The 23855-nt window shown below is 42.4% G+C and overlaps 1 protein-coding gene across 2 annotated transcripts in view; it reads right to left on the minus strand.

The window, feature by feature from the left end:
- GAREM1 (GRB2 associated regulator of MAPK1 subtype 1) overlaps positions 1–23855 on the minus strand; it is a 101837-nt gene that overhangs the window by 7202 nt on the left and 70780 nt on the right. The window contains exons 3-5 of one of the 2 annotated variants that reach the window (XM_041477620.1): positions 17348–17478; positions 6923–8101; positions 1725–1891 (exon numbers count right to left, since the gene is read on the minus strand). In XM_041477620.1, coding sequence (XP_041333554.1) covers positions 1725–1891; positions 6923–8101; positions 17348–17478 — 1477 coding nt within the window. The remainder of the gene's footprint in view (positions 1–1724; positions 1892–6922; positions 8102–17347; positions 17479–23855) is intronic. The other variant, XM_041477621.1, reaches the window with a different exon arrangement.

A 23855-nucleotide genomic window follows, 5' to 3' on the forward strand; every position in this document is an offset into this window, starting at 1 on the left:
ACAAGCCTCAAATACAGCTGAAGTCAGGTATCAGGCATTTTTAAAGGCAGATAAGGACAAATCATACTGACTTTGTTTCTGTTTAAAATACTGTCTGCAACCCTTCACGATCCAGAAAACAAGTTCATTGGTACAAATGGCAAAGCAATCTGGTTACTCCGCACAATGGCAATTTTCTAGAAGCTTCCTCTGCAAAACCAGGTCAACTCTACCAAAATGAAGACATCTGGTCTGGACCCAAACGGAGATGAATTTCATGCAAATAAATTTGTGAAAGTCAAGGCAAATCCTAGAATCACAGAATTATTTAGGTTGGAAAAGACCTCTAAGATCATCAATCCAACCATTAAACCAGCACTGCCAAGTCCACACTAAACCATGTCCCCAAGTGACACATCTACACGTTTTTTGAACACTTCCAGGCATAGTGACTCCAACACTCTCCTGAGCAGCCTGTTCTAATGCTTGACAGCCCTTTCCATGAAGAAATTTTTCCTAACATCCAATCTAAACATCCCCTGGTGCAACTTGAGGCCTTTTCTTCTCATTCTATTGCTTGTTAGTTGGGAGAAAAGACTGACCCCCATCTCATTGTAGCTTTTTGCATTCCTGAGAAACTTCATTTCTATTTTCCTAGTTTTTTCCCTAGTTTTTGGAAGGCAGATGTATTCTTAGCTACAAAGAGAGAAAGCAGCATTTGGTGGGCCCCTAAAGCTGGGAGGTCTTGTGCTCAGCCTCCTGTGGAGTAGACCCTGACAGAACTACCCAACAGGCTTTCATAAAATAAGCAAGCAGCCTTGATCTAGAGTGATCATTGCCAGATCCACAACACTAAGCGGCAAATGTGCAGTACAACTCAGTAAGGCAATTTCAGCATAAGTTATTATACCAACAGCATCCAGGCTAAAATTAATTCAGTGATGTTTTGGATGAATTTGTAATATCCACACAGGTAGCATTGTGTCATTGAAAGGACACCAAAAATAATGGCAAGAAGACATCCAAGGCAAAAAGGAGGTGAGGCTTCAGAAGGTGCATATACTTCCTGAAGTTGAAGGAAGGACACTGTACCACTAAGAAAAGCTATGCAGCCACATAATGCAGAATTTACTGTCAACTTTCAGCTAGCCTGGGTGGATTTTCCAGATTGCGAGGTGGGTTTGTGCTGAAGTGTGTTTGATGTGGAAGCTGTCTGGCCCCCTTCTGCTACACCTCACTTAGCACTCAGTGGTGTCTGCTGGTCTTTCTGTCCTCCATCACATCCACCCCATAGGCATCCATATAGTTACCACAACACATTTCTGGATTACCTCTTTTTGTGTCTCTGATTATCAGAGATGGCTGCACTGCATGCAGCACTGAAATCCCACCCAAAAACTAGATTGAGGTAGTCTGGTTTGAAGAATCAAGCTTTTCAAGAAACATGGAGAACTATACATGATCTCTTTACTAGACAGCCTATGTCACCTAACAGTAATATTACCTCTAGCAATGCATGCAGGTGTTTAATATAAACTGCTATGTCCTATCTAGTAAAACATAGTTTCTGCTGGAGTCTTCCTTCCTTTTGAATCTTTAAAAACAACTTGACAGGTTAACCCATTTTACTGCAAGTCTGACACCCACTGTGCCTTAGAAACAAGTGCCTTCAAAAAGAACAGTGCTAAATTTAACTTTCTCAGAAAGTGCTAGCACTTTTGAGCTCCCACAGCTCAAACACATACATGTTGTGCAGTCCTGAAGAGTAGTAGGACAGAGTGGGGCTGGGAGAGCGGGTCTGCTGTCGAGCAGGCTTCACTGTGCGAGGAGGGATGGAAGGACTGGTGGAGGACGGCTTTGAACTCCGTGGTGGGACCGGGGGAGCGTTGAGGAGCCTGCATTCCTCTTTTACCTGCACAAAAGAAGAACATGTAAGCAAGCTGCAAGAAAATGTGGGCAACAGCAGCCTCAACCAGAAGAAGAACATCTGGTTCTGCCTTATTCTTTGAAAGGAAATAATTAAAAAGGGAGGAGAAGGGAGAAATTAAAAAGTATATACATTTGCAACAGTATGTAGCTGTCAAGGAAGTCCAAAAGAATGTTTTGCCACTGGTAGAACTACCAGCAGTCTTTCTTAGGGCACATTTCAGCAGTTTGATAGCTACTCATTTAAAAAGTAGCAGGAATGAAACAATGTAAAAGAACCTTTCAGTAACACAGAAAATCAGACAGACTGTTCCTGATATTATACATTCTGTAAGGAGCAATTCATTACACCTAAACTTCATTAGTGTTGTTTACTTAGTGTAACAAACCAAGCTTACGAAATGAAAAGATCTCAATATACTTTGATGTTTCCTGACTTACTTCACCAGTGATAGTCAGTCATCCAACTCTAAGATGATTCCCAGCCTCCCTCCCTCAGGAATAATACATTTATCTCATATTTACCAGCTTCTGGATTCAAACTAGGAGCTTCAGTCCTTCTGTAGCTGCCAAAGCAGTGCAGGACAAGGCTGTCCAAAATGTACAAGTGGAAAGGTGTACACCCAGCCAAAAGATCTGCTCTGTGCAGCCAGATAACCTCACAGACAACCTCAATTTCAGCTTAAAACACAGCTGTAGCACTGATCACCTGAAATTTACTGTGGTGTGCCTGTGTAGGACCAAAACGTCAGGACCCATCCCCATAAAAAATATGATGGAATTAAGGACTTAATCTCATCAGGACATATTTGAGAGAGCCACTTTATTTAGTATGGCTAGAGGTGAGAAGGCTGCTGAGAATTTGGCTGCCAGGCAGGATTTTTAACGATTCACCACCTGCCCCTGGGCAGGAGGAGACCTCTATGTTCTCCTTGTCTGAAACAGTCTTAGATGCATCAGAAAAGGGAGATTATTTTTGTGTTTGAAAGCTGAAGTTTATTTTAAAATTTTACAACACTGCAGAACTACAAGTTATCTTAGCAGCTCTGCAACACATAATTAGCAATTAAAGTGATTTAATTTATTTAAAAACAAAATAAATGTGGAACCTTTTGCAATCCACTTCAGTGCTTTCAAAATGCAACAACATATTTAGTACTTTAGTGAAATGGAAAACTGGGGACGAGGACATTGTAGTACATTTTTTCCCTAATTCAAAACAAGTCAAAATTACAGGAAATGCCCGTCAGCATAAAACACTGAAATAAATCTTGTTCTAAGGGATCTTATTTGCTCTTTCAAGGAAGGGGGGAAAAAATGAATCAATTTTATTCATGTTTGTTATTGAATTCAAGCATAAAATTCTGCAACCATTTTAGTATTATGCCCCAAGGATGTCTGAAGACTTCTTCTCCCCCCAAGTCAGAATAGCAAAGTTAATAGTGAATGCTATTGAATATATACCCATGGGGTTAGAGAGACCATTCAGGGGAACCCTTGGAGCACAGCAGATGGTCAAAGGCTTAAAGCTTTTCTTTCCTGGGAAGACTGAGGAATTCAAAGGTGCTGGCATAACAAACTATGCCAAACTCCCTTGCTTGACCCAGACTGCAGATCAGAATGAAACCGCAAATAATACCTGCTTGCAGTCCCAATTGGTCCCTGTCACAAAACCACAATTACAGCTGCCACACACAGCCCCCAGGAAATCCAGCAGAGGAATAAAAAGGAGAGATTTTGCAGATTAAACTGACAAGAGCAAGGAGAAGCTTCAGGAAAGTCATGCTCACTAGATCCAAGAGAATGGCAATGAAATAAATGCAGGAGATGAGTGGAACAGCCACAGTGTGACAGGACAATGACCTCGATGGCAGCTGCTCTTAGCTGGAAATACTCTTTGCCCTGGAAGCACTAGATGTCACATGGCTGTCAGATACAGATAAAACACTTACACTGCACAATCTGAAACTTCTATTTGACATTGAGCTCTCTCATGCTCCAACCCTCCTTCCTGTGACCTAGGAATGGTGACCTGTTTCCAATGGCATGAGGTGCTACGTTGATTTTAAGAACTCTGCTCCTTTTCCCTGCTGCCAGCCCAAGCCCTGCCAGCCCCACCTGGGCCCTGGGCTGGCACTGCTGAATCTGGGCATCAGGGGTGCCCATTGCAGTGACCAGCTCTGAGGCTGCCTGGATAAAACCTGCCCTGTCACCAGCTTGACTGCAAACGCAACACAGAGCAGTTCCACACTCCTCGCCCACAGGAGCCTGAACTTCCGGCGCACTCCATTAGGGATGTGCTTTGTATCAATCAGGAAAATAGCTTCTGATTTTATGCAAATTAGTGTTTGGGGAATGAAGAAATTACTAATTCACAGGCCTTAATTCAGAGGTTATTCTCCTCTCCTCCGCCTTCTGCCTTCACGCTACTTTGATTTTCTGAAAGGTACTTAGAAAATACACATAATGTGTCACAATGCTTCATCCTGCTGCAGAGAAGAAAACCAGAACAGCTTCTGAAATACCCAGATCTCCTTTCCCATCCTGCAAACAGCTCCTGGACACACATTTTAAATTTAGTGCAAAAATACAATTGCCAGCCAACCTTTACACAGCAGTGCTATGGAATATCATTCTAGAGGGAGTGATGACTAAACTGCATGTTCACCAGCAGCTCCTGAGATCTACTTACTCTATAAATACCTACATGGAAACCATGCAAACGTCTCCTCGGTCCCAGCCCACAGACAAATTCTGTGGGTCATTAATACTCAGTCCAAAGTTGTTCCAGGAAGCCATAAAAGCAAGTCTAAATTATTATAATCTATGGAAATGTAGGATTTTAGTTTTATTTTTAATGGGGTTACACCCCCTGCCCACCTCTAAATTCCAGCTAATATCTTTAGCAGAAGTAATTTCTCCAAAATGGCTAAAAAGCACCAATGAAATTGCTGACAGCAGTCACACATTACCTCAGTAACCTAAGACACACATGACAAAATTGCACACTTTCCACAGTAACTCTAAAGGGCAACATACACATCTACCCCAAGTGTCACCCTGCTGTCCCCAAAAGGGACTCATGGGGATTCCCCAGGTATGAGGGTCCACACTGATGCTGTGCAGGTGCTCCACAGCTCAGGAGTAAGACCCTCATGTCTCAGGCATGACCCAGCCAGCTGGCACCCCCATGGCACAAGGGCTGCCCTCGCCTCGCTGCGGGGGCAGCCTTCCTCCCCCACCACCCAACACTCCTCTGACCCTGTGCAGAAGCAGTTCAGCTCACACAAATCAGCAGGAAACGAATCATTTTCCAGATCCAGACCTGGCTGCCTGCCCAGGCACAGGAGTGCCAGAGCCAGCACAAAAGGGAAGCCAGGATGATGTGTCTGGGAAAGGAGGAGGAGGAGGTGGAGGAGGGTGAGACCAGCCCCACTCCAGTTAACGCCAGTGTTGGCTGCCAGGGAGCTTCATCTCCATATGGTGTTGCTGGGCACTTGTCCAGGAGTCTGGACAAAGTGTCAGTGCATACCTGACCTCAGAGGCAAGGAAGTGCTCTTGGGTTCCTGCACTTAACACTGCACGTAAACACTTTGCTAAGAAGACATAATGTCTTGCCTTTCCTGGCCGCTCCAGCTGCTGCATTTGCTTTTTGGGGAAGTTTTGGTGGCACAGTGCAAGGGCTGTAGTTGAGCATTTTGTGCCTGCATGGTGCCCTCCTCCCCTCTCCTCACTGCACCTCCCCAGGAAGCGCAGAGCCTGGCCAGGGGCATCCCCACAGAAATCCACTGCAGGCTGACCCAGCATGAATGAACACATCTTAGCTTTCAAGCAGGTTGTGACCTGACTCATGAGGGCAAAGCTGCAGCCAACACTACTGGACTGTTAGATGGCAATAGGAAAGGTATGGGATCATCATGTTTTGCTGCAGTTTGGTCTCAAATTAATCTTAATTTACTGTACAGCCATGCTCTTGAAATCACCATAGCACTTGCAAGTGGAATGGTATTTTTTTAATTCTAGAAAAACCCTTGCAAAACAAATTTGTTAAATAATGACATACACCAAGATTCACATGATATACGCATCATAGACATTTTGCTAAAGACTCCTAGACACTCTTTTCTGCGTGAACCCTCTTTCTTCCTTTCTTTTATTTATTTATTTTTTAATAATGCTTAGGACTATGTCAAGAGATCACATAATGGGTGGATTCTCCAGCCAGTCCACATAAGCTCCTGTTGATAAAATACATTTGCATTTTTCCCTCCTAAGTCTCCATGATGTTTCAGGTTTGGAGAAGTGATTTCTCCCATGAGTTTTCATTAAAAACCTTAGGCCAGGATACATGCTCTGTTTACAACTGAGTCCTCCAGAAGGCTCATTTATCAATTCTGCAGAGCTCCTCTTTAAACATATTTTCTTTCAATAAGCAGTACAGAGTGATTAGTTCAGGTCTAGTTTGATAAAGTTTCCTTGAGGACAATGACACAGTATTCTTCAAAATCTGCTACAGGGTCATAATAGAGAAGACATTCATTAACAAACACTTGATATCTGTAAAAATTCTAGCTGTTCTCATTATCAGAGCCTGTTAATTGAAGACACACTAAGGCAATCTGAGGCATTTCCAAGTGGGTCATGCCCCATACACTCTGCCCACAGAAGATATGAAAAAATATGGAGGTCACATGGACAGATGATGTGGAAAGCAAGAGAATGAAGTGACTCAGCAATTCTTAGACCTTGTTTGTGTGAGCAAGAAACCCAAAATAAATATCACCTGAAAGTATCAGGATTAAGGTATGAGATCAGTAATATTAAATATACTCCTGTGATTTTTAAGACATGACTTGCACACAGTAGGAAACTAATTGAAGTGGCATATCTTTCAAAGTTTGACTGTTCCCTTGCCCTGTATGTGCCCTTCCCCGCTCCACCCTGCATGCAAGATCTGCATGCAAACTCTTCACCACCTAAAATAAGAAACAAACAAACATAAATAACCCTGACTTACTGCTTCTGATTTGGGAGGCACTGGAGGTGGAGGTAGGGAAACATCTGAAGACTTTGTCGTTGTTCCGATAGTTGCAGGCACAGGAAGAGATGCGGTACCACACTTTGATCGGAAAGATCCTCTGTAGTTGTCACACTTGTTCTTCTCACTTAGCGAGCACGAGAGAGGCTGATCACCACCCTTTCCAGACCCTTGGTCCAACCAGAGCTCTTCGTAAGGAAGTTCCGGTTTCGTAGGCAGAAACATCGATTCTTCGCTAACTTCAGGGAAAAGGTAATCACTGCTACTGTCCCCGGACTCCTGGTACTGAAGCGCGTCGTGAGAGAACAGAGCCCACTCGTTACATAAGTCCCTGCAGCCGTGGAGGTTCACCTCGCTGTTCCCATGCAAGTTGTTCCCATAGACGCACACGGAGAGCCGGTGGAAGGACTGCGTGAGCTCGTCCCGCGCGTAGCTGAGGGAGTTGGGCACGTGGCTGTGCCCTGCGCACCGGCTCTTCTTCGGGCTCTTGCAGTCGTCATTCCAGTCAGTCTTTACATCTCGCACGGCACGGGAATACTCGTCTATGTCAAACTGCTCCTGGCATATATTAAACCAGTGCTGGATGAGGGGTTCGTGCCACAGCTCCCCCTTCACCACGCTATCAGGTAGAATAAATTTCGGAAGTGTCAAGTGCAAGGGAAAATGCATGGGAATGATTTTGTTTCCACGAAGCACACAACAAACTACCACAGTCTTGGTCTGAATGTTGACAAACTTGTACCTGTGCCCCTCACGGATAAAATGCAGGTCATAAGGGTTTCTTGGTGTAGGACTTGGCACAGTCACATTAACAGGCAGCCTGGTTTTTTCTACTATATTGCGAATCGTGTGCTCACCTTCTTGCATCTGCACTTCCAGTGGGCTGCGAGTGCTGAACTTGCCCTTACACTGGAAAGGGAGACTGATGCTCTCGTTGGTCCTGTGGTTCATGCAGATGAGGCAGGGCATTTTGCCCCTGCCTAGCTTACTAATTGAATTAAGCTTCCCGATTTTTTTGAAGATGGTGTTAAGCCGTGACTTCTCCTTAGAAGATTTTGCATAAAGGATTTCTGCTTGCCCCATTAAAGTGAGCTCATCCCCAGTACTAAGGGTAATGTTGTAAACTTCAGTGTCTTCATTGCATTCACCTGAAGCTACCTGCAAAATAATAATAAAAAGTTTTATTTTCCCCCAATGAAGACAATACTTCAAATCACATCAAATCTCTTGAGTCTGAACTTACAAGACTATGTATTGGAAAAAATGAAAGTAGCTTTATTTGAACAGCTGACCAGTCAGGTGCAAGGTGTTTAAGCTGAAGCTCAGCTAAGTAACCTTTTTAAATAGTTCAGCTCATTCCTGCACCTTACTTGAGAGGAAAGAGCCACCTGAAACTGCCGAAGAAGACATGAGAACAAACATAACCATTTTTAAAGAAAGGGCAAATGCACATATCCCAGCAGTTCAAATAGCCACTTGTGTCATACACCTTTGACAGACCATGTCAGGATTTCCTTGGGTATGTTTTCCCACCTTTGTTTTTGCTGTTTGTTAGAACTTTTTTGCCAGGCTCTTGAGGGAAACAAACGTCCTTCATCATTTTCAGCTCCCTGAGGAGCAGAAAAGGTGATCTCATCACTACAGATGAAGCATATCCCTTTGATATAATTTTTTCCAGGCTAGGGGGAATGACAGATGACATCTATTCCGTGAAGGAGAAATCAAGAATATCGGTCTATCCCATATGCCTAACTCCCCCCACTGCTTTGCTCTCCTAGTCATAGACTTCCTTCCTCATTTTTTGATCATAATTGCAATTTAAGAGATTAAACAACATATGCACAGCCATGTGTGAGCATTTCTAGTATGGAAATTGTACCAGGAAAAAACCCCCAACAAAACAGATGTCCAAGGCTCATTTGCTCCTGAAGTTATTTCCTTACGACTGAAATAACTCTTTATAGACAAGATTGCTTTGCCTCATATTTGAGTGGTTTAACGTGAAAAGCTCTTTTCAGGGACCTAACAGAACCCACTCAATTCTTCGGTACCAGCAGATTCCTACTCATAAATGAAAGTGCACCAGATAAACACTACTGGTCTGTTATAAACCATTTTATTTGAGAAATCGAACATACTAAATAAATTGCCAATGAAAACATATGCTAAATTTGTATATCCTTTCCTCACCTCCAAAACTCCTACAGACTTCATGGACTTGAGTGAAGTTCAGACTCCAGGCTTCAAACCCTGGTATCATCACACAACTGCATGAAATCAAAGCTGTGATTCCAGTAAGTCAGTAACTGACAAGCACAGTGAATACTGCTTCCTCTTGTAAGACATGACCTGCAATCCCCTGTATTTGCAGAACTGTGATTATCTTCTGCAAGCCAGAATTGCAATTGCACAGGCAGCTCAGGCGAGGTGCGCTGCCTTAGCACTTCAGGCTCGGGGCTTCCGGAGAGGAAGTCATTCAAACCCTGAATTATCTAAACAAACACTAATTGGTCTAATCCAGGAAACCACTAGGGTTTATGGTACATAATGCTCACTCACAGTTTGCACCACTGCCCTGGCAGCATTTGAAGCACCAAGACATGAAATGAAAGCACTGGAGGTGCTTTTGCTGATAAGGCCCATGTGACGGTCATTGCTGGTTTCTCCTCAAACTGTCATGCAGCACTGCATTGGAGCTGCAGCCACACAGCCCTGCCTTCGAGGGGCTGATAAGGGCTGAGCACACACAGGGCTCTGCGCCTTACCATGCAACCTCCCCCTTCTCTTTCTGAGAGGGTGTTTTCTTTAGGAATATTAGTTTCTAGAACCAACAAGTCCCCGCAAATGGCTGCTTTGACAATGCCAGCTACACTGTTGGACCTTTCACTCGATGCTGCACGATCACAGCTTTTCCTCACTACTTGTGGGACACTGGAGCAAGGGAGGTGTCACAACCTGCAGCTGTGGGAGCTCCTCCTCGGCCAGCTTACAGTTCCCTGGTGATTCACAAACAAACAAGCCACTGTAGGAGGAAACAGTGGGTCAGATGTGAAACCACAGAGGTAACTAAACGGCTGAGCTTCACAAGGAAGGTCTTGTGGAGCAGCTACTTATTGATGTCATTCACTTCAACCAGCCAAATAGCAAATGGGCTTTTAGAGTCAACAAAAGACAAGATTATTTTCAACTAAAAACATTGGAAAACATTTTTTTCATTGTTAAAAAAATATAGTCACAGGATCATTGCAGGTGAAATAAGGCTGAATTTAATCCTCAATCTGTGTACAGATGGGGGAATGAGATACTGGAGAGCAGTACAGTAGAAAGGGACCTGAGATGATGGCAAGTTGAACATGAGTCAGCTGTGCTCTGGCAGCCAGGAGAGACAACTGTGTTCTGGGGGCATCAGGCACAGCATTGCCAGCATCAGGCAAGGGAGGGGATTGTTCTGCTCTTCTCTGCTCTGGGGCGACCTCAACTTGAGTGCTGGGGGCAGTTTTGGGTGCCACAATGTAAAAAAGACATTAAGTTATTAGAGAGCATCCAAAGGAGGGCCATGGGGATGGTGAATTGGAGAAGAGGAGACTGAGGCAGGGGAGACCTCACTGCAGTTACAACTTCCTCATCATGGGAAGAGCAGGGGCAGACACTGATTTCTTCCCTGTGTGACCAGTGACAGGACTCAAGGCCTGAAGTTGTGTCAGGGGAGGTTTAGGTAGGATATCAGGAAAAGGTTTTTCACCCAGAGGGTGGCTGGGCACTGGAACAGCCTCCCCCAAAGACGTGGTCACAGCACCAAGCCTGACCAAAGTTCAAGAAGCATTTGGACAGTGCTCCCAGGCACATGATGTGATTCTTGGGGTGTCCTGTGCAAGGCAATGAGTTGGACTTGATGTTCCTCATGGGTCCCTTCCAACTCAGTATATCCTATGAAAAGAAAGATGATGCCATAGTTCTAGTTTAGCACTCTGAGAAAAACACTCTTCTGCATTCTTTCTTCTAAACAAAAATATAAGGTATCAGTTGCTGCTCAAAATTATAATAAAAACTGAATACATGAAATTAAAAGTTAAGGCCTCCAAAATTTATCTACTAAATTCTACTTATGGTGATGTTAAGATTGCTGATACATCCCACTGGGCTGCTTATACTTTAAAATTGGTAGGTAAATGGTAGGTAAATATGTGTTCCAGCATGTTGGCAACAAAGATATACCATACATATCATATATATCTCTCTCAAAAAACAGTGCACAGATGCTGCTCAGCTTTTGTTCTGAAGATACAAAGGCTAAGGATCATTAGGCTAAATGAGCCTTACTTTGTCCTTGTAGCAATGACATATGAAAATCAGACTTGCTCTGTCTTGTTCAAACATTTCACTTTATCAACGGCCACAAAACTTACAGACAAATCAACAAAGAGCCATGGACTTCAACTTGGTTTTACACTGCCTTTGGTGAGCTTCACAGGGTCTCCAGAAGCCCAGGAATTAGTCATGCAGAGCATTTCCTAAGAACAGATGGGACAGGAGGAAACGGCTTCAAGTTGCACCAGGGGGGTTTTAGATTGGATACCCAGAAATTTGTTTTTACCAAAAGGGTTGCCATTCACTGGAACAGGCTTCCCAGGAAAGTGGTTGTGTCACCATTCCTGGAAGCATTTATAAGATGTGAAGACGTGGCACTTGGGGGCATAGTTTACTGGTGGACTTGGCAGTGCTGGGCTAGTGGATGGACTTGATGATCTCAAAGGTCTTTTCCAACCTAAATTATTCTATGGTTCTATGCCAAATAGTACACTTATAGACAACATGAAAGTGCATATCATAAATTATTCCTAGAAGGCAGAATGGGAAGTCCCACACCAGACTTATCTCCCTCTACCCTCTAAGCTTTCAGCACCGACCCAGCAGGATTTGCACCTTCACAACCCTGCTGAGACCATTCTCTGGGCCCCCTCTGCTTCCTGCTATGCAGTTGTTGGTGGGGTGTAGCAGAGCCCCACACTATTTCAGACACTTGGACCTGCCAGTGGCAGGTCCCAGCCGGTGAATGTGACACAGCATATCCCTGGTATATGATGGGCACAAGACAGCAGGGCACAGTGGCAGAGTTAAGGTGGTTCAGATCACAGACTAGTGCAGAAATAATAATACATTTTTGTGGTAAACTTCTAAAGTCTCATAATAATTCTGGACAAGAGGTAACACTATAGAAGAGCAGAAAACACCCAAGAGGTTTTCACTCAGCTGCATGACATATCCAAGGAGAGCTTTATACATTTTAATAATAATGTTTCGTGCAGCGTAAGTACTCCTGCGGTTTTGTTTTGCACCCGCCCCTCTTCTGCTCTTCTCATCCAGTTTTCAATGGTAACAGGTGAGAATAACCAGTGATCCCAGCTTTGTGAAAGAGGCAGTGCTTGCCACACTACACTCCCAACTTCATCTAGGAATCAGGAGTAGATATCCAAGCTGAACAATGAATGCAGAAGACCCACGGATCCAGAACTTCCTCCCTGTTGTACTTGCCTTCTCCCTTCTGACTGCTAGCTGTTAATCCATACTGTCTGTTCACTGTTGATGCCAGGATGCTGACCAGAAAGTTTACAGGCATACAGACACCTTGACTAACACACTGCAAAACTGCAGTGGTCTAAGTCACTATAATATTTTATATTTTAAGACTCATGAAATTTCAGTAACATTGAAAAGCCATTGAAAAGTCCTGCAGAAGAAAGGCATCAGAAATACAATGAATGATTATTTAGGAAGCTGGTTTTTTGGAAAAGCTCAGGGATAATCTTCCATTTGCTTAAGGAAAGGCTAATTAGCAATCATAGATTTTGGTAATACCTGAGTCAAAATGCTGTCTTGAACTCCAATTGCTCTAATTTGTTATAGAAGCAGAAGTCTTTAATTGGATGCTTAAGAACACCTTTATAAAAATGATTTGTGGCTTTATATTGGTTGGTATACCTGCTAGATTTTATTAGATTAATGCAAGCATTGCATTCACTTTAAAAATACAATTAGGATTTTTTTTTTTATTGTTAGAGCTCTTTGTAACTGTGAAGTCTCTGATTCATAGCTACAGCATATGGTTTTTACTCTTAGAGCCAAGAGACCAATTGTAGCACTACACATATATTTAATAGATCACATATATTAGATACATATATTTTTTTACAGGTCACAAAAATGGGAAAAGATTTTTAAAATGTTAAACAGTGTCTTCAAAAGAGCTGTTAGTGGGAAAAAAAAAAAAAAAGAGCAAACATTTTCAAGGGAGTTGACTAAATTCAGTGAGACAGTATCCCATTTTTCTTTTATGTCTGTTTCCCTAGACAGCATCAGCAAGTAAAAGTCTTCATGCTAGCATACATGTATTTCCCTCTGGGATAAGAGGGACTTTGCCTAATTGCTACATTAACAGCTGGCTTCAGTGCTCTTTAAAGAATGTCCCAAATGAATCAGTGATCTAAAACTGTCCCAAAATGTGGCAGGTAACACTGCAGAGCTGTAACATGGAGCGTCTCTTTATGTGGGATGTCAGGAGCCACCAAGGCACTGGCACTCGCCATCCAGGCTTCTTTTGGAGCAGGACCCCCCCCACAGGTACCTCACTGTGGCACACAGCAGCAGCAGCTCTGCTTTCAGTGCTTCTCTTACTCAAGCCATCCACCTTTTTCCAAGAGGAAAAGAGGCAGCCACAGGACTGCAATGCCAACGCAAGACACCGAGGTGCTGAGCCTGTGTGTACCGGGGGCAAAGGGGAAAAAGAAGAAAAAACTCAAACTGCTTGGAGCTGACTCTTGCTGCTTTGTAAGGCTGGCATCAAGCCACAAGGCCACTAAAGCACTAATTCTTGAAGTGAAGTATTATGAATTGCCTGAAAGTCTGGAGCCAAAATCTACACACCACCTCATTTCAACAAAGTCACTACTGCAGCACTTAAGAATGTCACTGTAAGTTACAACCTACTATACATGTGCTTTATGGCAACTCAGGGTGAGTTTATAAGAGACACTAGAATTACAATCAGGAAATCAATTTTGCTCCACTGTACTGCATTACCATCTGCCAAAAAACCCAAAAAAAGCGCGAAGTTTTCACTACAGATTTCTTTCTGCCAAAATGCACATTGTATGGGCCAACACGGTTAAATCGCTGTGAAAAGAGGATTACATAAAAAAAGATGAACAAATCAGGTATCAAAAATTAACACCAGTCATACAATATCTTTGATAGGTAAGGAAAGAAGCACTATAAGGCTAATTCACTAACCCATTTCTCCATTCTAGAAAGTGTCTGCAAACAGCTTCACAGACTCTCCAGGGAGACCAAATGATGTCTTCAGAACAAAAATGTTATTCTGGAAGATCTGAAGGGTCCCACAACACTAAGCGAGCTCGTTTTTAAAGTGAAGGAACTCCTAGTTTGTCCAATGTTCAATCTATCAGACAATACTGCTGCTTTTTAAAGGGAACTTTTTGTGAATTGTGTCTTGTTTTTAAGACCTGGTGCAAATAGATTCCTGGGTGTTTGCACACACTGCCATATGTATGAGACCAGAGTAGTTGAAAGCAGAAATCTACTACTGTTGTTTCAGCAAAAGATAGGGTCCTGGGGTAGCTCAACATTCTTAGTATTTTGTTCCTAGCAATAGAAAATAAAAAAAAAAATTGTATTTGTAGCATAATGCTGTAACATAAACAAAATCTTCTTCAATTATGCACTGAACACTAATACAAAAAAGGTTCTCACCTATCTGATCAGTGAAGAAAGGACAGAATGCCTGTATTTTTTGATCAGGAAGAGATTAAATTATTGACTGAGTGAAATTCACTTATCCCCAGAACACTCTAAACTACTGTGCCTGTAGATGCTGCTGGCCACCACTTGAAACAACCAAATGGGTATCCAATGTAGTATGTATGGACAATAAAGTTACTAAGTACTTTTAGCCATAACAAAAGTTTTATTTAACCTAAAACTTTTGTTTGGTAGTCTCTGAAAAGATACTACCTTTCCCTCCTAGTGGCACATGCTTGTATGTGTTACAGCTGTTCTTCAAACACCCATCAGGTCCTCAACCCCCTGCCCCAGGACACTGCCCAGAAAGCCTATCCAGCTGCAAAACCACAGGAAAGGAAGGGAGAACCATCTCCGCTGCCTCACCAGGATAAGGTGGCTGATTTTTCCCTTTAACAACTATTACAAAGTAATAGTTGTTAAAGGGAAAAATTAAGTAAGATTGTTAAAGCAAAAATAAAGTAAGATTGGAAATGATCTCGCAGCCCATCGCAGCGAGAAGGCAGTTTGGTGAATGGCAGTGGTACCTGTGAAATCCTGCCAGAGCTGTCAAGGATTTACACTGAGGAGCAAGGTTCATACCAAGTGGAATCATAAACACGGTGTACTGGCACATGCAGGCACACCTCAACAAGCACAGACAGAAGAACACAGTGACTATCTGGTCACCTTGAAACTCTACAGGCTCCTTCTTCAAGAATTATCCACTGAAGAGCTGAGTGCTTGGATCAATAAAGAATTCCCAGACTTCAGAGCTCCTTCTCATCTTAAGTGCTTCATCAGATATTTTGGGCACTTTTTTTTTAATATCGGATTAGCTAACTTCTGATACTCTCTTCTGAATTTAAACAGGCACGCTGCATTGGACAGGAATCAACTGTACTTAGTATTCCTCCCTTTGCTCTAATCAGCTTGACAAAATCTCTCCTATATTAAAATTTTAGCGTAATAATTCTCTTGCATGTAAAGGGTTATTAAACACTTTAATAAATCCTGCTAAGTTCATTTATTTTTTGGAAGATGATAACCTTGGAATAGACTTCTATGAAACTGGAAAAACTGCCAAGAGAAATACTGCCAAGATAACTGTGTAACTAGGTTAAACCTGGATTACTACTACTGTTATTTACATTAAGGAGTATGACTATAAAACCTTTTAAAAATGGATTTGATACCTAACAGAAAGCTATGCTTATTTCTCAGTTTGCCACATATGAAAAAGAGTTTTAAAACCACTCACGTTAAACTCAAGATATGGCATTTTATGTTTAAACAAGCCTGTAGACAAATAGTTTTTTGCACTAGAAAATCAAAGCTGCACATTCTACTGTGCCATTCTCTTGGTTTGGTCATTGATCAAAAGAGAAATAACAGCACAGCTCTGGATAAGGCTAGCAGTCACAAAGATTTTTTTCTGAGCAGAGATAAAATTTTCTTGTTCCCTTGCCTAAAGATACAGAAGTGTTCCAATTTTCTCATGTAGCCTTCATTCATGAAAGCCTCTGTTTTACCAGCTCAGGTTAATGCAGAGCACAAATAAACACAACCTACTGTCTTGCAAGGTGTGAGTCTTAGTCACTGAGTAAATTAACTGATGAGCTCTTCCACTTACACCTATAAAAACTGTGAACTAGCTGGTGTCTCCCAACTGCAGCAGTGCAAGAAAATGGAAAAAGCCATTAAAAGGTTCTTACACAAAGCCCAACCTGATACACACAGGACCAGGAAATTCCAGGCTGGTTTTGCATCAGCAGTATTAGCCAGTTTCCCCTGCAGAGTACACGATGTGGATCTCCACCATTGCACACCAGCTCTAGGATGCTCTTCTACTGGTCTGAGATGGTGCTGCTGCTCAAACCAACCAGACAAGCCTGAAGACCACTCTGCTCTCATGGCAGAGCTGACCTACCTTGTGCAGCGACACACATGTAGGTAGGACAAAGAAGAACAAGTTGTGTCTTCATTGTTTCATGCCACTGCACTGCAGTGTGTTTGGTGATAGCAAAGCCTCTTGTGGGATCAGTGACCCTTTCATGAGCCCAAGAGCTGTGCACAAGCAAACACACACACATGCACACAGAGAACAACTCTGTCTTTTTTTTTGGTGTGTTTTTTTTTTCTTTTTTTGTTATTTTATTCACAATGGTATTTAGCTGCAGTAATTTTGAGACAAGCAACCCCATCATTTCACCCTGTGTGCTCTCTGAGAAAGAGGCTTTCTGGAGAGGGATTTGAGCAGCTGCTGCTTAGCAGAGAATGAAATTCAGACTGCTGGAGGGGGAGGAGAAAGGGGGCAACAAACAACATTTGTTTAAAATCTGGCAGGAGCATCCTAATTAGATGAATTATTGAATGGATCATCAGGATTGCTCCCCAAAGTGCCATAGGGCAGGAGAGCCCTTAGAGGACATGTTGATTTAAGACTGCAGAAATGATCCCAAAGAGCACCATCACTGAATGTGGAACACTGAAGGCTCGTTTGTCTCAAAAATCACACTTCCCACTCAGCGCCGTTGCTCACTTGCCATGTATATAAAGGTTGCAACAGTTAATCATTTAGACAGGGACAAATATTTATTCAGGGACTACCTTAACGTTGAATGTTATTTCCTCCATGACGTAAACTCGTTCAGGAAATGCTTTAGCCACCTCCTCCACACTGTTAAAATACTGCACTGGCTCCTTAATATCTCGGTCTTGTTCCAGCAGCTTAAACTGCCCTGAAAACAGATGATAAACAGAAGAATTGTAAGATATTTATATTGGACAACTGTCACTGTGGCAACTGCTGGCTCAACTGCTGGCTCAACTTCTTCACCATTTTGCTCGGTCAATTTTTCCAGTTATTAGCAACCAAACAAGAAGACGAAAGATTGTAGAGTCTCCTGAACCTGCGATGAAAGACGCCCACTTTCACTGACTTGGAATGAAAAGAACACGTGGCAGCCAAAGTGAAATTAAAAAAGATTGGTTTATCACATGCTCTCTAGAAATAGTAAATAATTATTTAATAATAATTATTAGAGGCATTTGCATTCATGTAATTAATTCAGTGTCATAGTATTCGTACAGATAGCACTTTTGGGCCTTTAATATTTAAAGTTTTACAGAAAGAAACCACACCTACAAAACCCCAAAACAATAAACATAAGGAGTTTGGGTTTGTTTTTAGCACCATCAAACAGTGGGCTAAACATAAGCCCTTTTACCCCTGGGCTTCTCTAAGAATGGAACAGCATCTAACTTTCCTTAATGATAAACTAAACCCTTTGAGAACTTTAGCTAACATAAGATATTAAACCACACACATTTAAAACTCTTTTGAAGGTGTCTGCCTTCAGAAGAGCAAGAGAAAGAAGTGTTTCTTGCTAACTTTACCTCCCCCCAGCATGAAAACTTTGGCTATTTTCTATCTCTTGTAAAAGGCAAGAACTAACACGGAGGGAGCCACCCCAGGCAGACCTGCCAGGGACAGCCAGGCACATCAATCACCTGTGTGCACTATGAACACAAAGTTTTAAAACTTTATTTTATAAATACAGAGATAAGGAAAGCTTGGGCAGTTTGCTGTTTGCATGACTTAAGCTTAAAATCAGTGGAGTAATCTTTCCAAATTTAGAAATAGTAACTACTACTAAGTTAAAGGCTGGTCTAAGACTTTATGTAAAAAAAAAAACTTCAGAAAATAAGAAAAAGGTTGAGTAAAATCTATGTTTGGTGCACCTCCTGTGAATAATATTTTAAAATTTACAATGCATGCACTGGATTATTGTTCCCAAATAGTGCTGAACTTCATTAAAATACATCCAGTACATGAGGATGTCAGCCACCTACAGAAATATTTTCTCACTCCTTCAGCATTCTTGTGCTCAGCACCCTGCTGCCCCTTTACATCCCATCAGGCTTGAGACTTCTGTGACACGTTGGGAGAACTCACCCACACTGAACTATTTCAGGCCACACAACAGCAGAAGACAACGCAAACTCAGTGCGCCCTGACGCCCACGAGAGAGAAGTGTCCTGCCCCTGCCAGGTGTGTGCACACACGTGTACCCACCCTCCCACCCCTCAGGAGAGGTGCCAGAGCCAGAGGCTCAGTGCTGCTGCCCATCCCTAGCTCCTGCTGCCAGGGGCACACCCTTTTAATCAGTATGTTAAGAGCTCTGTGGTTGTAACCCTAAAAATCAAACTTGCAAGGCAGAGGACTTCCTTTTATACCCTTCCACATGTTTTGTCTTTCTAAAGTGATCATGGTAACTTTGAAGTATTATCAGCAGGGTAACTGCAGATGCTGGTACTTCTCACTGCAGGACTATTTTTCCAGTGTTTTAATAACCTTTATCATGCTTCCAAAATCAGTTGAGTTTTTCCAACTTTGCGTCTGCCCCAGGACATGCTATGATGTGACATTCAACCAAGGCAATTCATGTACTTTGGAGACCAGCACTGGGGTAGAAGCCACAGGACTTTTGGTCTGACCTGAGGAAGCCCTTCCTATAGTGTACCACAGCAGGAATGGCTTCTCTAGGTCAGACCAAAGGTCTGCCTCATGCAGCATTCCACCTTAGACAGGAGTAAGCAACAGCCGTGTAAGGAGGTTGGACTTAATCCACAATTAGCAATACTCCCCAGAATCTCCCTCCCAGCTCTCAGAGGATCTCATGGCTGAAGGACGCCTAGTCCAGGGAAGAGGTTTTGGGCTTAGCAGCCCCAGAGGTTTTCTTCCCTGTAAATTTGTTTAATTGCTTACACTTGGTATTGAAAACTTTTATTGCAGACATACCCTCTTATCTTGAAAAATTTTGGCAAATTGTTTTTCTACCAACTTTAAAGTACCTCTGGGGTTAAGACTACAAACTGTAGGAGTGATAAAGCTATACCTGGCAGACAGTATGGGTAGCCACAGGAAACCTGACAGCAGACAAGCATTTGGAAAATGCTTCACATACTCAATAGAAATGTGCCAGCATACTAAAGCTGAATTCCTCAGCCTGTCTGCTTTGAGCCCTTTTGGGTGCAAAGCAATAAAGGGGCCAGGCAGCCAACACCTTTGGGCTAAGGGAGTCTGAAAAATCAGCAGGAAGCTGCTCAGTTAACTGATGCTGGGAAGCGCGTTATGACTGATGCCAAAGCACGCATATGGAGAGACGAAGAGAGAACTGTGCTTTTTAATCCCCGGTCTGCCACAGACCATGAAAATCCTGTCTTCAGGATTTCCCTGTCAGCCACAGACTAACCAAGGGGAAGATGCATTCCCTGGCTCAACAGGTCCTTTCCCTCACAGGAACCCCACTTTCCTGTAAAAGAAACTGCGGAGTGGGGAAGCTGAGTGAAGTCAGGTGCCCTTGTACACTGAGTCACGACGTGCCAGGACATCATGTAGCAGCAGAGAATATGAACTGCACCAGGGAGCATCTGGCAGCACAGAAAAACCACTACTCTAAAGCACAGAGCCAGTAAATGTACTTCAGATAGTCACTAAGAGCAGGATGCTCTAAAATTTAACAGATGTCACACAGTGTTCCTTCACCATGGAAGTGTTCCTTCACCATGGGCTGACCTGAGGCTGTGTTTATTTTCGATTGTTATCCTCTTTGACTACCGACACAGCCATTGGGATGCAGCCCTAACTGATTGCCCAGTTTGGGATCCAGGGGTCTGATTTGCAGGATTCCTGGTTGTGGCTACCATTTGAAGCAAGCTGTGATTAGAGTTTTTAATGACAAAAAACTTCAAAAAGTTTAGGTCACCTCAGACAGGTCTAAACTCAGTGGAGTTACTTCTGATTTGATACTCCATGCTCATGCACAGAACCGAGGTGAATATGATAATGCATGGAAGCTAAATAGTTTTTTGAAACTGTGGTGTACTGCAGTAATAAAATTTTACTAGTTCAGAAAGAAATTGAGAATTCTCACTTCAGAGTGGGAACTGAGTTGGCCACTGTAACAAAGCATGAATTCACATGAACAAGGAAGGAAAACAAAATACTGAATAGTAATACAAGATATGAACAATACTCATCCAGGCCTTTGAATGAGACAGAGGCCTTTAATTCTAGGTTCTCTAGTTACTCTGTTTGGAAGCATAATAATACTATTTTTCTATGACTGTTATACATTTAACAACAGTGAATCTGGTGGTAAGACAAGGCCAGTTACTCCCTGCGACCCAAAGTTCTACAAAAAATGTCCCAAATTCCTCAACACAGAACAAACGCTTTGGGCTGTGTGCAACAACTGGGAGCAGAGTCTGCTCTTTACTGTAGAATTGCACATTCCTGAAAAAAAAAAAAAAAAGGAAAAAAAAAGGAAAAAAAGAAAATCATAATTGGGAGCTTTGGTTCGGTACAAAGCGACGCTCAGAGCTGTCTGTGTCGCTATCTGTGCCATCCTCCCTGTCCTTCAGCTGAGCCTCACAAACACAAAGCCGTCTGTGCCCTCACTGCTAATAAGCAGCAGTTCACGAGGAGGTTGACGACAGAGGAGTACACACAGATCCCAAAGCACAGAAGAGAAGGGCAGCATTAATCTCTGCCTGTTACGAAATCAAGAAGTATGCTGTGCATGGGAGCTGTCAGGGCTAGATGTTAAAATGCCTCTTCCATGAAAAAGATGGATTTATAATTTGCGATTTTCTATAGACAGTTTTTAAAAATGTATTTCCTCATTGAAAAAAGCAGTCTTTTTTTTATTGGAAGGAGAGAAAGAAGAGCTGAAGAGCCTACAATACACATTTGAACCAGATGTCAGTAACTAACTAACTAACTAACTAACTAACGGGGAGGAAGCAGACAATTTCTTACTACATTTCTGCCTGGTCTATTCAAGCCTCTGTAAAAAAACAAAGCACGGGTGAACCACAAGTTTAATGGACATAAGTATGGCTTGACTGCGTGTTAAAGTGGAAATTTATTCCACTTTGCAAGAGGCACAATTTCCTTGGGACACTTGACAAAATTGACAGCAAGCTTGAACAAACCACAGGGCAATTTCACTTTGTGTTAATTAGGAGTTTAACAAAAAAATTAAAGAAAACATAAAGCTAAAACTATACTTTTATAGAAGCTCACACCCCTCTCTCACTAGCACAAAAAGAATAATGAAATGTTTCTGTAGTAAATCAGTGAAGGTTCAGAAAGATCAAAGATTCGTAATACCTGCATGGTCCACTGAGCAGGTATGGCTATTCCTCTGCAGCCAAACGCATGGGAGAAATGAACAACTACTGCAACCTTTATATCTCTTTGTCTTTCTGTCTGGCCTCTGGCAGGCACAGTATTGGAACAGTTTCATCATAGTATATATTATCTCTGTAGATTATGAATTCTTATTTCTCTGTGAAGGTACTTACAGCAAAGACAGTAAATCTACTACCGGTAGAAATGAGTCTGGAAAACTAAAAAGGCAAGGAAGGACCTAAACCAGTGCTTATTCTCCAGTTTATTAAGGCATTTATAAAAACCCATTAGGTTTTTATAATTAGGATCAGTCCATCTTCCTTCTTGCCAGATTGGCCCTGGAATGGCTGCGAGCAGGGGCATTAATCAGCTTTTCTATCCCAGCTTCTGCTGCTTCCACTGCTTAGGTTCTTGCAGGCTTACACACATTCCTAACTCCAACCCAGCTCATACAGGTTATTTCTGTGATGTAAGATCCCCTGGTTTTTGCAGTGACTTACCCCTTACCCTCAAATAGTCCAGCAGTTTTCAACAGTCGAGAATGTTCCCAAAACAGAAACATTCTGCACAGTGACTGCACTGTACCTAGACCCAGGCAGTCTTTATCTACGGCAGGCATTCACTGGCTGGACAAACTGCCAAGTTTTCATTGATATAAAAGCATGAGAGCATGCTTATGCTTATACACCAAAAAGAAAAGCTGGAAAAAGAAACTCTGTTAAAAAAAAAAAAAAGCATGTCATCAGTAGGAAACATGGAAGGTCACTGAAACATCTGCTCAGCTGTGTTAGCCGCTAAATGTTTCTCCAAGGAGGCAGGAGCTGTACTGTCTTTCTTTGATTATTTAGTAAGTCTCACAGCCCTCTGTGAGGCTGTGTGCAAGGCCCAGTGCTTCTCAAGAATGCACAGACAGCACAGCAGGGTAGCAAAAGTACTGCAGAGGTTTATGTTTCATATTATTTGTTGACTGCTGACTGCATTTTAGTATTTCAAAGAACTGCAGAGCTACTCAAAAAGGAAAGGCTCTACCAGCCAGAATAACATCATTTTGGAAAAAGACAGTTTTTGCCTATATTTTTCATCATTCTGTGCATAACACTGATAGCAAATTACTTTGTTTTTCTTCACAAAGTGATGATCTTTGATATAACTGGGCAGAGTTGAAGAGCATAAGCCAAAAGTACACTTCAGCAGATCTGGTTCTTAGATGCACCTGTACAGTGTTTATCTGATTGTGTATACAACTCTCCTCAATGTCTGATAAAGATATAAATTCATTTTAGTGGGGGACAAAGGAAGGAAAGCTCAGTTTATGGTCTACCCTGTCAGCCCATCAACTAGATCATATGGTAGAGCTGTTTCATCCCTAACTAATCCTTAGATAAGGCAGCCAGTCAAGAGAGAACATGGCAAAATAAAGTCAAAATAAAATAACAGATTAAGCTATAACCATAACACTTCAGCCCACCTGCTATTTAAAAAAAAATAGTCAACTTTTAGTTTAAATTGACAGCTGCCAATATGTCTTTGCATAGAACCTAAATGTGGCATTTTGTTGTTGCAAGATGTGTTGTCCTAGCAGTGGCTGTAGCTGTCTAGACCTGAGAAAAGGAAGAAAAGCCCATCACAACTTTGACAGAGCTATCATGTGGCTAAGTGGGACCATGGTGTAAAATTAATACTGAAGCTCTTTCAGGGACCTATCACTAAGCCAAGGTGAAAGGGTTTGGCAGACATGCAGAAGTCATGATGGGAAATAAACGCCTTGCTTCACTTTTGTCATCTTCCAGCTTGTCAACAGTGAGCATTTGTTCTCACCTCTCCAGAGGAGAGAAGAGTGCAGGCACACTCAGCACCAAAGCCCCACTGCAAAGAAAGAAATTGCTAGTGTAAATGGAATTACAGAATGCTGTTTTC

The sequence above is a fragment of the Pyrgilauda ruficollis genome, unplaced genomic scaffold, assembly GCF_017590135.1.
Source record: "Pyrgilauda ruficollis isolate IOZ18807 unplaced genomic scaffold, ASM1759013v1 scaffold41, whole genome shotgun sequence".
NCBI classification, from domain to species: domain Eukaryota; kingdom Metazoa; phylum Chordata; class Aves; order Passeriformes; family Passeridae; genus Pyrgilauda; species Pyrgilauda ruficollis.